This window comes from Dipodomys spectabilis, unplaced genomic scaffold (genome assembly GCF_019054845.1).
Source record: "Dipodomys spectabilis isolate Male_0828 unplaced genomic scaffold, ASM1905484v1 ptg000002l, whole genome shotgun sequence".
NCBI lineage: Eukaryota > Metazoa > Chordata > Mammalia > Rodentia > Heteromyidae > Dipodomys > Dipodomys spectabilis.
The window spans coordinates 20,636,491-20,654,085 of NW_024870679.1; the positions used below are offsets into that span (position 1 = coordinate 20,636,491).

The window sequence follows — 17,595 nt, forward strand, 5'->3', positions numbered from 1 at the left end:
GATTAGCATTTTGGGAACTGAGTGATACTCAGACAAGTCCAGCTGACAGCCACTGTGGCGGACAGCCAGTGTCTAAGCTTGTACGATACTAGGGGCTGGCTTCCACATCAGTTTCCATTGGCAGCAGTGGGATCAGCACTGGTCCAAATTTGGAGTCTGGCCTTTACTTTTTTCCCATTTATTTTCTTTTGATCTTTATCTATTCACACTCTAAACCCACTCCCCAAAATATCATTTCAATAGCAGTTACATATCTTCCATTTCTAGAAGCTTCATGTGTTTTTTTTCTTATCTGATTTATTGATTTAGCAAAAGACTGAAAGAAAAATCCAGAATGATTCCCCATCCCATAGGTCAACTTGCACATCACAGCATGACCTCCATGATCCTCTGGACATGCCAACACCAGTACCATTGGTGTTGACGGGATTATGAAATGTGTCAGGAAGGAGGATGGATGAGTTTTGGGTTACCATTTCTCTGTGGACATCACATGTATTAAATACCTTAGGTGTTGGTGAATATCCTGTTGCTTGGCTAAAAGTTAAAAAGCATACGGGAAGACATTGACACTAAATTTGAAGTGACATTTTAACTGTGAATTTTTCTCCAGTCCCCGGGGAAAACACAATACTAGCATTTGGACCATCTCTAGAAATAGACAGGAAGGAGACATAAGCTAATAAGTGAATTTGCTGTAATATTCCTGCAAAATTATCCCAGTAGTATTATCCTGCTCTTAAGAAATTATTTCTCATATATGTCTTTCAAAATTATCCTATTAACAAGTGACATTGAAGCTAGGTATTTGTATCTCACGCCTGTAATCCTAGCAACTCAGGAGGCTGAGATCTAAGACCACAGTTCAAAGCCAGTCCAGACAAGAAAGTCTATAAGACTCATCTCCAATTAACCACCAGCAAACCAGAAGTGGTGCTGTGACTCAAAGTGGTCGAGTGCTAGCCTTGAGCAAAGAAGCTTAAGGCAGTGCCCAGGCCTCATGACTGGCCCAAAAAAAAAAAAAAAGTGACATTGATTAAATGCATTGTACTCATAAATTGACATGTTGAATTGAAACCTCTTTGAACAACTACTTAAAGATAAAATTATACTAATAAAAAATAATAAATGGACTATAAAACTATTTCTAGACCTATTTTCTCAATTATGACACCTGAATGGCTCTATTGCCAAAGTTGGGTCCCTATATTATTAATAACACTATAGATAAAAAGATAGCTTTGGGGCTAGATTTCCTTTTCTTTTTTCTTTCTTTTTTTAATGCAGGTCCTGGGGCCTAGATGCTGGCCCTGAGCTTTGTTGTTGTTGTTCTTAAAGATTAGTATTCTACCACTTGAGCTACATAGCTCCACTTCCAACTTTTTAGGCAATTAATTGGAGATAAGAGTTTCACGGACTTCCCTATCCAGTCTGGCTTTGATCTGCAATCCTCAGATCTCAACCTTCTGAGTAGCTAGGCTTACAGATGGCATTGACAGCCATTTCTAAGTGACTTTCCCAGAAGTGAGTTACTGTTGTAGAGATGTTTTTTTTTTAAAGAAAATTAGAATCAAAAGGGCATTTTGTAACATTTTGTATATGCTTTCTAATTATTCCTTTCTTTTCTATCTGTGCCCTGGCAAGTGATAGGAGCTCACTATATGTCATCTATTAATAGATGTATCTTCAAGAGCAAGAATAATACCTTTTAGGTATAAAGATAATACATAGTATATTAGTGGTTCTCAAACTTAATGAGCCCAAGAATTATAGAGTACAGATTTTAAAATAAATGCCACATTTCTGGGGTTCAACACCCCAGAACTTCTGGTTTAACAGCACTGGGATACAGCTCAAGAAGAACCCAGTGATTTCAATGCAGATAATCCACAAGGTACACTGTGAGAAACATTAACTCTGTCTGTGATTCCCCAACATTACTTCCTATATTTGGGGGCAGGGGAAGTAGTACATACCTAAAGGAAAACACTGAAAATACTGCCCTAAACCATTTAGGACAATATCATAGAGTATAAAATAATTGACCCTTTTTTATATTTTTTAATTGTGTTTTAGAAGTTGTTCAAAAAGGTTTCAATTCAGTATATCAATTTATAAATACACTGCATCTGGCACTTTCTGGCACTTTAGAGAAATAGCTTTGGTATAAAGGAAAATCTGGGATCCTAACTCCCCTAGAATACTGAAATACAAAGACTTACAAAGTGCTTTAAAACTCTGTGCCTTTTGTTTGTCAATTTGCACTGGAACTTGAACTTAGAGCCCAGATGTTCTCCCTTACTTTTTTTGCTGGCACTCTACAACTTGAGCCACAGCTCCATTTCCAGATTTTTGCCAGTTTACTAGAGATAAGAATCTCATAGACTTTCCTCCCTCACTGGCTTCAAACTGCAATCCTCAGATCTCAACCTCCTGAGAAGCTAGGATTATAGGTGATGATTCCAGAATGAAAGATATTTATCACATTTCCCATATAGTACCTTTGTCTCTTTTGGTAACATTTGCACATTAAAATAAATGTGTCTACAATGAGTTCTAATTGTATTAATTTGCATGAGGCACAGAGACTCTAGGACTTGAGTAGAAAATTCCCACTTCCATCTGAAGTCCTGAGGCCTGAAAACAAATACTATACTAAATTCTAGGACAGAGTTAAGGAGGAAAGATACCCAGCTTCAGCATTCCACAAGTCATGGATTGAGGAATGGGGAAGGGAGGAGTGACACTGTGCCTACCTAGTCACTTAAACTCTGACTACAAAATCAAGAGAAATAGAAAAAGCCCATACTGCAACAGAGAACTAGGGTCTAGTCCAACCTTTCCGGACAATACCGTTGAACGACTTGAGATAAACACAGAATTTCTTCACCACTCTGAGCCTCTGAGAAAGAGAGGTAGGCATGATAATTTTCAAACTCCTGCCTACTTCTCAAAGGTGTGGTTATTAATTTTCTAGGCCATGGTATCAGTTTCCCAGGTATTCAGAGTACTTTATCATCATTTATTGTCTGATGCTAACAAAGGCAATATCCAGGAAGAAATGAATATTTCTCCTCTCATTTAAGACAGGTCGGATTGAGATGCTGACACCCAGGCAGCCACCCCCACACAGTAAAAAAGCACAGTGGGGATGGGACCAACCCCCATGTCTGCTTTCCTCTTGGACCATGGTTTTGTTGTAGTAATCTGGCTGTGGTCATGTGATTGTGGAATTTTGATATCATGTAAAAATAATACATAGGGTGAAAACTGTTTTCTTAAACATCATACTATTTCCTGGTAATAATCTTATGAATTCAAAGAATAGATTAGCTAGTATCTTTACCTGGAAGTCTAATTTCATTCTCTTCCTTTTTAAGTTGTTTTGCCTCCTATTTCCCATAAGTATCTGCTCTTTCCTATAATATGAACAGATTTGATGGTTCTCAGCCAGAGGAAACTTTCTCCCTGAGGGGACATTTGTCAACATGTAGGGATACTTTTGGTTGTCACAACCCAAGAGGAAAAGGGTGGAGGATACTACTGGAATGTAGTAGACAGAGGCCAGGGAGCTGAATATTCTACAATAAGCAGGACAGCCCACACAACAAAGACTTTCCCAGCCCAAACTGTCAGTAGTGCTAAGGTTGAGAAACCTTAAGTTTTCTCAAGATTGAGATTTGTCAGCTTAGTTTCACTAAAGTTTCCACTTCAGAGAAAATCACATGTAAAGCTACTCATCCCTGATGCATTTAGGGACAGCAGCGATTTCTAGACATCAAGCTAGATGCCTAGGCCAACAAGAGTGTTTTTCAGGGCTGGGAGTGTGGCTTGTGGTAATGTGCTTGCCTAGCATGCATGAAGCTCTGGGTTTGATTCCTCAGTACCACATACACAGAAAAAGCAGGAAGTAGCGTTTGATTCCTCAGTACCACATATACAGAAAAAGCAGGAAGTAGCGCTGTGGCAAAAGAACCTCAGAGACAGTGTTCAGGCCCTGAGTTCAAGCCTCAGGACTGGCAAGAAAAAAAGAGTATTTTTCAGTAGCAGGAAATGATGTAACTATAAAAAATGAAATGAGATTAACACTTGAAGAAGCAGAGTTCTGGGTGGGACCTTAGAACTGGGATGTCCTAGCTCTCTAGTTGACATACACAGTCAACAGTTTTGGTTTTGAGTATGTACAATAAAGTCTGAAGGATGGAATCAGACTTTTAACATCCATTACCTTAGAGAAATAGAAATGAGAGAAGCAGAAGTATAGATTTAGAGGAAGAGGATTTGTTTTATTTATTATTTTTTTATTGTGAAAATCCTGTTCAGAGGAGTTACAATTACATGGGCAAGATAATGAGTACATATCTTATCAAGCAGGATCTTGCTTTATAATATTTTTAGAATTTAGAAAAAAGTCTATAAGAGCTGTCTGAAATTTTACAATCATACTTCACTTTATTTCATGAAATTGCTTAGAAAGATATGTAAAGCATGGCAAAACAACAGCTAGAAATAAGGGAATGATGATGCAAAAAGAGAAACTGAAGGAAGGATTTAAACTGGAGCCAAGTTAAAGAAAGTAGACCATGAATTCTCATTTCATGTTCCCCCATAGAACTATTGGACATTTAAGTTTCCAATTACTCAGTGGGGTTGCGAAAGCTAATCATGTATTTTTTATGTTTGTTAGTATCAGTGAATCTGGGCTCCTATTTAGCAAACCCAACGTGCCATCTCCCTTCCAAGTATTTGTAATTCCTTATATCGTGCCATCAGTTTATTTCATAAAGTCATTGAAGGTTGATCGCAAATTACTGTCTGTCTATAGACAACTCTATACCAAATTCCAAAGCTATTTATGGCATTGGACATGGGTGGAGGACAACTTAAGAGTCACTTTGTATGCAGGCCAAACTTACTAAAGTCCAGGAATCAGGTCTTGTAAAACTACAAAAATCTCTTGAATGAGGCATTGGTTTGTTGGTATCATCTCCCAGCTAGTTAAAGCTGACTGTTAGATTTGGAAAATCTTGAAAGCCAGCTAATAAACATAGCCATTATTAAAATATTAGCTATTGTACACTTATGATTAAGCAAATGAAATTGAAGACAAAAGCAATAATTATTTAAAACTAAGCACTGAGTAATTTACTATATTCTTTCATTAGTTATATTCTTGAAGTAGTTTACCTCTACCATATCAGCTCAACACTAACATGCAACCAATGTGTCTCCGTGCATTCCTTCCAAACACAGCATTCAGTGATATGACATTGGTAGCAGAAAACTAACCACAGTGGGAGTGTTTATTCCCTAGGAATCAGAAAGCTTACAAATCATAATTTGACTTAATTTATTGATTCTTTACACATAGTCACGGAGAAAAGTTGAATAATGCAGGTTAAACTTAAGTGTGTTAAGGCAGGCACAGTAGTACATGTGTATAGTCCCAGGCAGGAAGTTGGAAGAGAGTCAGTTGAGCCCAGGAACTTGAGAGTAGCCTGGGCAACATAGTGACACTCCATATTTTTTAAATTAAAAATGAATTCTGTATTTAGTCTACATTTAAGGGATAAATGATGAAATATCCTCCCACTGTTCAAAAATTATTACCCAATTCAGCAAAAGAAAGGTCACTCCCACCAAGTGAGGTTCCAACAATTGTCTCCATGGACTCACTTGTCTTACTCATTGGTATAAACTAAAAATCAACAACAGTGGGGGGCTGGGAAGGTGGCTCAGTGGTAGAGCGCTTGCCTTGCATGCCTGAGGTCCTGGGTTCGATTCCTCAGCACCACATAAGCAAAAAGAAAAAAGCCGGAAGTGGTGCTGTGGCTCAAGTGGCAGGGCACTAGCCTTGAGTTGAAGAGCTGAGGGACAGTGCTCAGGCCCAGAGTTCAGGCCCCACAACTGGACCAAAAAAAAAAACAGTGGCACCACACTGATCTATCAGTGCAAGGAAAGGTGAGCCTCAGATACACCAGCTCTACAAAATCAATGAAGGCACTCAGTGAAAACAAATAAAATTTCCTGGAGAGTACTAAACATTTTATTTGTAAGTCATACTCTACTTATTCTTTTTTATTTTTTTACTTATTTTTTGGTGCTGGTCCTGGGCCCTGATCTCAGGGCCTGGGTGCTGTCCCTTTTTTTTTTTTTTTTTTTTTTTGCTCAAGGCTAGCATTTGACCTCTTGAGCCACAGCTCCATTTCTCCCTCTCCTTTAAATCAGTAAAATGGCCATCAAACTTAATGGATACAATATGTTCTGCACACATTCCCCCTTCGTTTTTCAGCACACTGGGGCTGGAGATCTCAGGACACTAAGGACCTTTACCCTAGCCACTAAGACTAAGAATCCAGTAGTGTAGAGTTATGTGATTGGGAGTCCTGATCATTTTCTTCACCTTGCTCAAGGGGAAAAAATCCTTTTTAAGGAGTTAAACATAAATTCTTCCCTAAACCCAGGGCAGAAGAATTTAAATAGCCAAGAGCAAAGCAATCATAATTATAGAAACAATTTAATGTGTACCCTACTGAAGAGAGAAATAGGAAATTAAGGGATCATTTGCTCACACGGAAAATAGCCATGAAAATACCAGTGGTGGGGTTAGGGTGACAGAATTGGTCCTGGACATCATTGGTTATTGTGTACATTTGGCCCTTTCTCATTCTCACCTCAAGGCCTATCCCTCTGCTGCTCTGGGGGATGAGTGGGATGTAATTTTTTCCATTCCAAAGGCTTCTCTCTTCTTTCATTTCCTAAAAATCAAAACTAGCTCTGAGCAAACTGAACCTTGTACTCCAATAGCAAACACATGGCTTTAAAGGCCATATTTTCTGTCTAAAATGCATCCGAATGCAAACATTGAAAAAAAATACACATGTTAAACAAATTCTGCCTAAATGAAAATTAGCCTACAGTCTGCCAGAGAATGAGATCTGGGGTTAGTCTTTCAAGGTTAGAGTGGATAAATGTGGGCATTTGAAGACAGGTACACAGGCTTGTGATCTTGGGAAAAACTACAGAATTTCCTTGAATATTGGTTTTCTCATCTGTGAAGATGGAGATTATGCCACCCAATACTCAGGATTGCTTGAGAGTTAAATAAGGACAGGAAGTTGAAATTAAAGCATCAATGAATAGAAAATGGCTCTTCCAACGGTTTCTTGCTGAACAATGATCCAAGGGAAACTTACAAAGCAGCAAAGTCCAATACCCAAGAGAATTAATCTTTGATTAATTGTGGGATATAATACACCAAAGAAGATGGTGATGCAGGTGTCTGAAGAAGCACAGCCAGGGCATGGCCTCAGTGGCCAAGAAGACAACTATGTGCTTAGCTATATACTTAGACACAAGAAAAAATAGATGGGACTATGGCCTTGTCAAAAGAGGGAGAAGTAGGATATTCGGGCAACTCAACTGCAGCCAGGATATCTGGCCTCACAATGTGATCCCCTGTGCCTCTTTGGGAATCAGCGAAGGATACCCACCAGTAAGGAGGAACCGATGGAGTTGCAGCTACCCAATCTTGAACTTGCCAGCCTTTGGAACTGTGAACCATAGAAGCCTTTATTCTTTATAAATTTCTCAGTCTGTGGTGCTGAGTTATAGCACTAGAACACAGACTAAAACACCCTAATTATCAGGATACCTTTTTCTCTTTGCTTGCACTCACTGTTCCGACTTTACTGAGTGCCAATAAACATATGGGTGATGCTAAAGATTTTTTTTTTTTTTTTGTCGGTTGTGGGGCTTGAACTCTGGGCCTGGGCGCTGTCCCTCAGCTCTTCAGCTCAAGGCGAGCGCTCTACCACTTGAGCTACAGCGCCACTTCCGGTTTTCTGGTGGTTTATTGGAGATAGGAGTCTCACGGTCTCTCCTGCCCGGGCTGGCTTTGAACCGCGATCCTCAGATCTCAGCCTCCTGAGTAGCTAGGATTACAGGCATGAGCCACCAGCGCCCGGCGCTAAAGATTTTTTTTTAAAAAGGAAAAACATCATAGAAGATTGTCTTCTATTGCAGAACTAGTCTTAACAGAGGTAAGAAGGGAAGTTAGGAACCCATTTGGGGGAGAAAGTTAAGGTCTGAATTTCCTCCTGTCTAGCCCCCAAATGAAAATAAGGCTCAGCATTTTCACCCGTTTAGAGCTATTTTCCCTTCTGCCCATATCCTGCTCCCTAGCTCTTCAAAAGAGCTCAAGAAGTTCCCTTCAGACTGTGGGAGGATTTCCAAGGCTTCCACAAGTGCCACTGTCTTTTGAGGGTCCATCTCAGAAATGGTTCATGTGATTTGTTACATTTTAAACAATACAGGAGGTCTTTCCTCCACATACATATAAGCTCTATAGGATCTCAGCAAACATTAGCAGCACCAAATACGAGATTTGTGAAGAAAATGGTAGCTGACATTAAGGGGAATATTTGTTAATTAAAATTACACACAGAACAAACTAAAAAGAGCCATGTAACCACACTCTTAAGATCTGTAAAACCCATCAATGCAGAGAGAGATTTAAAAGCCAACATCCTTAAGCCTGTGTTCATTTTGAGCTCATCTGTGAATGAATATAAAACATGAAGATCTGATATAAGTTCTATAATGTTATCATTACATTGGTGCTCCTTAAGAGGATTACCAGGGCTTGGTGCCTGCTATATTGTCAGGCTCTCAATAAACTCTTGAAAGATGATAAATACATAATGAAATGAGTAATTTTAGGGCTGGGAATGTGGCTTAATGACAGAGTGCTTGCCTAGCATGCATGAGGCCCTGGATTTGATCACTCAGTGCCACATAAACAAAAATAGTAATAAAGTGGGTGATTTTAAATGTCTAGTAGCAATGAAAAGTGTTCTTGTGCAACAATTAGTTGCTTCTGTATCTATCAAAGAAAGATAAATTACAAGTGATCCATAAGTATACTCCAGTATACTTTTGCTTAGGTGTTTGACCAATTAAGTTGTAAATAATTCTATCAAGTTATCCAGGTTCTTTTTTTTTTTTTTTAGTCAGGTGTGGGGTTTGAACTCAGGGCCTGGGCTCTGTCCATGAACTGGTTTGCTTAAGGCTAGAGCTCTACCACTTTGAGCCACAATGCCACTTCCAGTTTTTGAATAGTTGGAGACAAGAGTCTCATGGAGACTTTTCTACCTTGGCTGGCTTTGAGGTGATCCTCAGATCTCAACCTCCTGAGTAGCAAGGATTACAGGTGTGAGTCACCAATGCCTGGCTCCAAGTTCTTTTTTAAATACAATTGCTGTAACACAAAGAAAACATGAATAAGAAGCCTAAGAATGAAGCTGCCTTCCAGTTCCTTGGATGAGAAAATTCCCAGAAATGCTGGGAACTGTCGGAAATGCCTGGTTAATGCAACTAGCCATGCACATTCTCTTGGGCTAAAAGCCAGAGCATTTCCACTCTATTCTGTGACAGCTCCACTCTGGGGAGCAAAGCCAGTTCCTCCAAACCAACAGCTGTGTAACAGACCATGAGGACATGGCCAAGGTGATTGTCAGAGCCATTTCTTTTCAACCACTGCATGCTTTATTTTTTAAGAAGGTGCTTATGAAAGAAAAAAAAATGAAGTTGACTTTCTTTTTGCTGCTAGGATACCCTTCATCTGCTTTCCCTGCCTGAAATTACAGAGTTTCTTTTCTGAAGATGGCAATAAGCTATCTGTGCATCACTTTTTTCCAACCATCACTGTGCCTAGCCCAGAGGACTAGCGGTGATCCATGAAGGATTGTTAAGTTGAAGTGAACATCATTGTATCCACCCCTAATAATCACCCTATGTTCCACAAACTAGAATGATTCTCTTGTCAGAAGTCAGAAAAGACATTTAGAATAGCAACTTGATTTAAATCTTCCCCCCAAATCCTATAAACCTTCTGTGGATTTTTCAAACTTGAGTGTGAGGATCTAGAGTAATCTCTTTGGGAGAGGAATTTCTATGATGTGTACAGGGTTCAGGTGCTATCTGCTTTCCGTTCTGGCCTGGAGCATAGTAAGAAGCCGGAAGTTCCATTATGGAGTTAAATGACACTTTATTTAGAGCTCTGGAACAAAAACCACATCCTCCAAGCTTTTTAAGGACAAAAACAATATTAGAACATAGAACTAAACGACTCAACAGCTGCATTCTTGGGATATTTGAAATGATACTCATCTTTTCACAAAGATTCTGAGCATCCACAGACAGGAGAGAAAAGCTGTTCATTGACCTTGGTAAGCTCGGTCCCCAGGAGCCTGAGTTCTTTGAAACATAGCTGTCACGCAGTAGGAGTGCATCCTCACAGACTATTGAGACCCACAGTTGGAGGTGTGGAGAATAAGCAGCCTTCCTTCACATTTCTCTGCATGTCTCCTGAATGGTGAGCATCCTGCACTATATGGATACATGCATCTCCTGAACCTGGCTATAAATAAATGGGAAGCTGTCAAACAGTAACATGTAAGGAAAAGAAAATCACATTGGCAGGAAAAAAGAAACCTCTTCTTCATCATTGTGTTTAGAATATACAGTTAGCTTTTCTATGAAAAAAATGGATTTCTTGTTCATTATCTATAGTTACCACTTCCAAAAATCCTTTTCATTAGAAAGATTACACCTGACATGGATTTTGTGGGGTTTTTTTTCTTTTACTTAAGCAGAACTATTACACTCCAAATGAGGTCTATTCATTATTAAAAGTCATTTCTTCTGGCATATTATTAAATTTGTCTCAAATAACCATGGGGCCTTGGTAAATTAAATGAAAAGCCTCTCCTAAGGTAACTTTGGTGGTTTTGTTAAGCATTTATTTTAGGAATAATTCTCAGGAGACTATCAGTAAATTACTTTCTATATTTTTAGTATTAAATTATTCCTCCAATAAAAATACTATTATTCCTCTCCTCTAAGAAATGAAAAGAATGAAATGACCTTCACCAGTTTGAGGGTGGGTATTGGCTCTTATGTCAGGAATCTTAGGAATGTCCCCATCGGAAGCTATAATTTGTAAGACTCAGAAAAGAGAGATGCAAAGAGTGAGGAAAACCTGAGATTAGAATTTTCAACCAGTTCCACCAACTGAAGGACAAAACAGATAGGAGCCAAAAGGAGAGATGATTGTTCACTCCAGGAAGTGAGAGAAAGTGGGAGATAGGGAAGTACAGACAGAAAGGAAATACGTAGTCATGTTACTTCACTGAAACTTCGCACATTTGTGAAGTAGGCCCGGGCTTGGAGACTTTTGTTTGCTCACGCACTGGTAAACAAGAAGTCAGCACTGATAACACTTCCTCCGGAATGCACGACATTCCATATTTTGGCATCATAGCCACTTGCGACAAGCATGAGTCAGACCAACAGGTGGGAGATTTGCCAGACTGCTTACGGAGCTGGGGAGGGTATAGGGAGGCCTCCAAGGTGTGAATTCTTTTGGGGTAAAAAATGTAATTAGTCTTCTGTACACAATGAATTACACCAGAAAACCACAGACAATTGTCTGGTGCTTATGAATGGTGGGAACACCAAGCCTGAAGGAGTCAGACCTTGCAGTTCTTCTCCTAAGTGCTTAGGACATTGACTCAATGATAATAGTAGATTCTTAGAGTTTTCTTTTAGTTATGTCTAACTTGACTGGGTAGTTTAGGGAGTTCTAGATCAGAGGCCCAATATATCAGGTTCTAATACACCCAGTTCAACCTCAGTACACCAGGACACGAGATGAATAGTATTAAGAGGCAGAGAAAGGAGATTTATTAAGTGGCATGGGAACAAGCAAAGTAAATATCTTTGGGGTGCAGACTTCTTTAGATTTAAATGGAAAAAAGAATTGAGGCAGGAGGTGAAAGGTAAGCATAATTATCCAACAGATGTGGTCTGGTCTGGGGCTCCAGGGGGTCAGAGATGTGGTCTGGGTGATCATCTCCCATGATTAGGCAGGCAGGGCCCAGTCATAGGCAAGTCACTCAGTGATTGGGCCAGTTCTGTCTGGATTCCAAGGGGACTGCTCAGAGCAAAGTCAGATGAAGAATGGAGACAGGGATGCCAAGCATTTTGTACTACTTCCAATTCACTTGTGGGCCCGAACAGTGTGCTTTTTAGCGGTTTCTAAGTGCTCATAGTAGCGGTGGCTATACAAGCCATGTTTTCAGGAACTCTGAAATCCTAAAGTCACTGGAGCTCTCCTCCATAAGTCCTTGGCACAAGGAGTTGTCGTCTCAGCCATAAGGAAGAAATCTAGAACTTCTAAGGTAAACTAGGTTTAGCTTGTATTAAAGGAAGACAGACAGTTCTAACCTCTGAAGACAGACAGCAGCCTGACCATCTTGGTCCAACCTTAGTAGCACACAGTGAGGAGAATTCAGACACGGGGCACTCTGTTCTGCATCTGAGAAGAAACAGGTTGACCATAGCAATTACTGAAAAGTCTTACAAATTCTAACAAAATCCCTAGTGGCACATCTAGAGATATCTCTATTACACACATGAAGAATTCTGTCCATTCATTGAATTTCTGGACTCATTTATTAAATTATAAGTCATAAACTGGGGATGTAACCTAGTGGTTCAATTCCTAGCATAGCACAAATTAAATAAAATTATATAAAATAAAGTAGGGGGTCACAAACTGATGGAAATTTGTGCATTTGTGTATACCAATTTTCTTTGTTTGGTTGGTTTATGCCTCAGGTACATCATAGGCTCCCTATTCCTACTATCCTAATTTGTCATCAAAGGTCATTTGGGTTAGGACCACAGAGTAGAGTGCTCTCCTATGTGGCTTTACAAAAATGCCCAAGCTTGGCATCGTTGATTTTAGCCTGTGAACTGTGTTTCTATTTGTGGACATAAATCCTGTCTTGTTTTTGGAGGGATTACAGTTACTCACATATCTCATGGATGCAATCAGTCACACCATTCACCATAGTGAGTTTCCCCATATCTGTTGAATGAATGAAAAGAAGAAACAAATTAATTCGCTACCAATAGAATTTGATCACCTGCCATATGCAAGTGACTTGCAAAAGTCAAAGAGGGAAAGGAACTCACATTTATTTCACTTTAATATGTACTAGGAACTTGTGCTAAGTCCTTTACATACATTTTCTGTCGCTTTTAAAATAAACTTTAGAGTTATGAGGAATCAGTAGACTATTGCTATCCCATTTTACAGGTGAGGAAACTAAGACTTATGTTGATTAAGGACTTCTCCCTAGATCACACAGTCTCTTATTCTGGAGCCAAGGCTCTATTCATTAGTCCTGGGACCTGCATTCAAAAGCTAGCAGTTGAACAATCTAGCCCAAGCCACAGAGACGGACAGACAGAGGCAGAAAGAGACAAAGATTTCACAAAAGTTTGTGAACTTTATAGGAGTTCTCTCTAGGAGATCTAAGCAGGATACCAATGTTGCAGGACTATTCAATTATGTGTTAAATAATGGAGGCCTTGGAGAAAAGGCTAGAGAAACCACCGAAGTTACAATCTTCTGCTCAGAGCTGGAGCTCTACCACTTGAGCTACACCTCCAATTTCAGTTGTAACCTTATGTGATTTCAAAAATAAGAACTGACCTCCAAAACAGGCTATGTTAAGAACACACTTCAAGGACTGAATGCATGATTTAAATGGAGTGCCAATGGCAGCACAAAAGAGATAGAGAGACAGAGAGAGAGAGAGAGAAGGAAGAGAGGGAATGAGGGAGGGCTTGAGAGAGGGAGGGAAGCAAATGAGCTTTAAAGTCAGAGCCAACCAGAACAGAAGATGGGCTTGCAGACTGGAGATTGGCCACACTGCCATAATCCACTAGTAGCTTATTTCGCACTTCCAGCCTTACAGCTGTATCTTTTTATATACATTGTCTTCATTTAACTTTGATAACAAGTATGTGAAAAATGAAAAACTGTTATCCCAGTTTTGCAGATGAGGAAATCAAGAAATGTAAAAGATAAAATTCCATAGGTAATAAAAGATGGGTGTCCAGCTTTGAATCCAAGTCTGACTCCAGAGCTCATATCTTTCTATGTTCCCTCCCAAACCGTAACAGATGAAAGGTTGTTATTGTGATTTGGGACCAAGCCCCCGACCCACCCACCAAAAAAAAAAAAAAAAACCAACAAAACAAAAAGTGCAGAAAACTAATTGAATGGCAATTCATAACAGAATAAAGCTATTTGAGTCTGGAAATGTTCTCCTAGGCTTCTCAATATTATTTCTGAGCCTATTCATTTCATGAATAGGGCTATGTCAAATCTGTTACTAATTTGCCTGGAAAAGTTAAAATTTAGGTGTGTCTTCAACTTCTTAATTGTCCCCAGGTTGGAATAGATCTAAGGTTTCTCAATAGCAGTTCTAAAAACAGGCCTCACCCATCACTGACCTGTAGTAGGGGCTTCCCCTTCAAAGAATAGTTTAAATTTGGAAGTGCAAGAAAAAGGTCCACTCAAGTACTTTCACAACATCAGACTGTACCATGTCGAAATAGAATTACGTGTGAAAAGGGAATTAAGGATGATGCAAGAGAATAAAAGATAAATATCAAATGAGCATGAAATAAGTGGACATTAGGCTGATGAGTAGTCAGGAGAGATCTTCTGCAGCTGTGGAGGTCAAGGAAGAGCAAAGGAAAGAACTAGAGGCGTGCTTCTGGTGGTAGAGTACAAAAAGCAGCAAGAGCAAAACAGCAAGAGCCTAAGACCCTGAGTTTAAGCCCTAGTACCAACACCAAAAGAAGGAAAAGAAGGGAGATGGTGAAGGGGAGAGAGAGGAAGAGAAGGAGGAAGGGAGGGAGAGACAGTAGGAAAAGAAGGAATAACTAAGAGAGTTCTTTCTTGGTTAGTGTGGGTTGAATCTATATGATCTTGAGCATATTATTTGCCTTCTAGTCCAGTTTCTTTATCTACAGAATGGGACTTTTGATATGAGATAATTAGTATAAAATATCTAACCTAGGTGCTGTAATGTACTTATCACTGCATTTGTCCCCCTCCCCCATGGGACTATAATGCTATAATGTCTTAGAAAACTGAGCTCACATCCTGTTTTCACCTTTCATAATGGGCAAATGCATCCATATTAGATATATTCCACTGTCTAATCGTCTGCCCTCTCTCTGTCCTGGACATATTTCACACTGGGAGAAGTGAATGATTTATCTGAATGGTGGATCAGGAAGGGTTTGCTGAGTGCCATGTTTGTGTTCTCTTGGGAATGGATTTTCTACAGGGAGCATGCAGTGTATCATCCATTCTTCTGTACCATAAATCTTACCGACCAGTGCTGCCATGACTGGGAAGGGGGAGGGGGGGGGGAAAATCTACTTTGTAATTTGAGCACATTTCCAAATTTCTCCAAAAGAAGGTCTGTCTGGAAAGGTAGATTAGAACCAGATTGTGAGGGCTGGGAATGTGGCTTCATGGTAAAATGTTTGCCTAGCATGCATGAAGCCCTGGGTTTGAGTCCTCTTTACTACATAAACAGAAAAAGCCAGAAGTGGTGCTGTGGCTCAGGTGGTAGAGTGCTAGCCTTGAGCAAAAGAAGCTCAAGAACATTGCCCAGGCCCTGAGTTCAAGCCCCAGGACTGGCAAAAATAAAAAAGAACCACATTATGGGAAAGATCTTGTTATACTTTTTTTTTTTTTTTTGGTTCCGGTCATGGGGCCTGAACTCTGGGCCTGGGCACTGTCCCTCAGCTCTTCAGCTCAAGGCTAGCCCTCTACCACTTGAGCCACAGCGCCACTTCTGGCTTTTTTCTTTTTGCTTATGTGGTGCTGAGGAATCGAACCCAGGGCCTCATGCATGCAAGGCAAGCGCTCTACCACTGAGCCACCTTCCCAGCCCCTTGTTATACCTTTATAACATGACATTTCAGCAGATTTTGAATAGCATGGCTATTAATTTTTTTAAAATGAAAACAATTTGCATGATTAAGCCCAAAGTAACTTTAGCTTTTGCTTTGATGTTAGTATTTTTGTTGTATGAAGGGAATGTTGGTTTAGAACCGTTTTGTTTTGACTGTATTAAGTAAATAAGAATGAGACTTCAATCTTTCAGACTTCATACAGTGTTCATTTTTTTAAATCTTTCCAGTTGTTTTACACTAAAGTCCTAATAACAGCATCAATTGAAGAACAGACCTTACTAAGTCAATTTTTCTCCAAGTGTGGTTCAGGATACCCTGCCTCACAATTACCTGAAGGACCTTCAAAATGAAAATTCCTATGCTTCACCCTAGATCTGCCAAATCAGAATTATTCAGGATGATGCTTTGGAATATGGTTTGTCAGGTTGGCTCATCATAGTCAAGGGCAAATCCTCCCAAGAGACTGGCAAGTCAACTCAACTTAAGGCAATAGAAGAGCAAAGGAAGGCGGAGTGGAGAGAGAGAGAGAGGAAGGAGAGCGAGAGAGAGTGTTTCTGCTAACTCTTATTATTGAATATTCCAATGGTGCTTCCTTCCTTTTTCCTCCCCTATATATCAGAGTAACTGCTTCTCTACGAAGAACCTCATCAAAATCTCTACTGGGACTTTTACATATGGCCATTTTGTGTCTTACTGGTAGGTGATAAATGGCTTAAAATCTTAAAAAAAAAAAAAATTAGGCGTAAACTCGCCCTTTAAAGGACAAAACCTCTGCAATTCCTTGACAGATTCACGGCTTAATCAGGTTTTCTGACTCTTATTCTAAGTGACTGAGGTAATAGTTGGAGCATGAACAGCAAAGCAGCCTAAGGCATCAATCACAAGCTTACATCCCACTCCACTACCTTCCCTCCCTGTGAAATGTGGGAGTCTCTGCTCAGGCCTGCTTTGTGTCTCTTTATAGATCATGCAACAAATGAGTGACCACCGCTATGACAAGCTCACGGTGCCTGATGACATGGCTGCAAACTGTGTGTATCTCAATATCCCCAGCAAAGGACATGTCTTGCTGTACCGAACCCCAGAAGAGTATCCAGAAAGTGCAAAGGTAAAAACACCTTCCACCCTACAGCTGAGTAACCTCCCTGGGGACTTCCTGCATGATGTAGTGACACACGGGGCTTCTGTTTGCTCTGCACATATCACATTAGTCAGCAAGCAGAAAGTGTAATTTAGAGCTCAGGGAAAACTAGTTTTATTTACTTCTCTCAATCATGTCAGTGTTCTCTAATACATGCCCAGTAATTGAGACAACGTATTTCTATTTAAAGTTTTTTAAGTACCCCAACTACCCAAGTATGTGCTCCAGCTCTAGCTGAATGTGCCTTCCTACACCAGATACACTTAAGTTTAAAGATCTACACTTAAATGGTTCCCTGTGTCCTTCTCTCTGATAAATCTGAGCCACCCCTTAGCAGCGAGTGATTTTCTTCTTAACATAGAAGAGTATGAGTGACCCAGAGAGATGAGTGCTCACTGTCAGAGCTTCACGTCAAGGTGACAAGAAGCTAGAACAGAGAGAAATACGACATACCTGGAATCAGACAACTGGTCTGTCTGTGAAGGAAACTGTCCCTGCATCTGAAATCCTTCCCTGGTTTAAGAAAATGTTTGTGTCTTTCAGTGCACTCTGTTAGTCTCATCTCTACACTTTAGAATTTCAGGTTTATCCCAGCAAGCATA

The 17,595-nt window shown here is 39.9% G+C and overlaps 1 protein-coding gene across 1 annotated transcript in view; it reads left to right on the forward strand.

The window, feature by feature from the left end:
• Positions 1-17,595, forward strand: part of Ddah1 (dimethylarginine dimethylaminohydrolase 1) — a 155,982-nt gene that overhangs the window by 133,914 nt on the left and 4,473 nt on the right. The window contains exon 5 of the mRNA XM_042676994.1: positions 16,817-16,960. Coding sequence (XP_042532928.1) covers positions 16,817-16,960 — 144 coding nt within the window. The remainder of the gene's footprint in view (positions 1-16,816; positions 16,961-17,595) is intronic.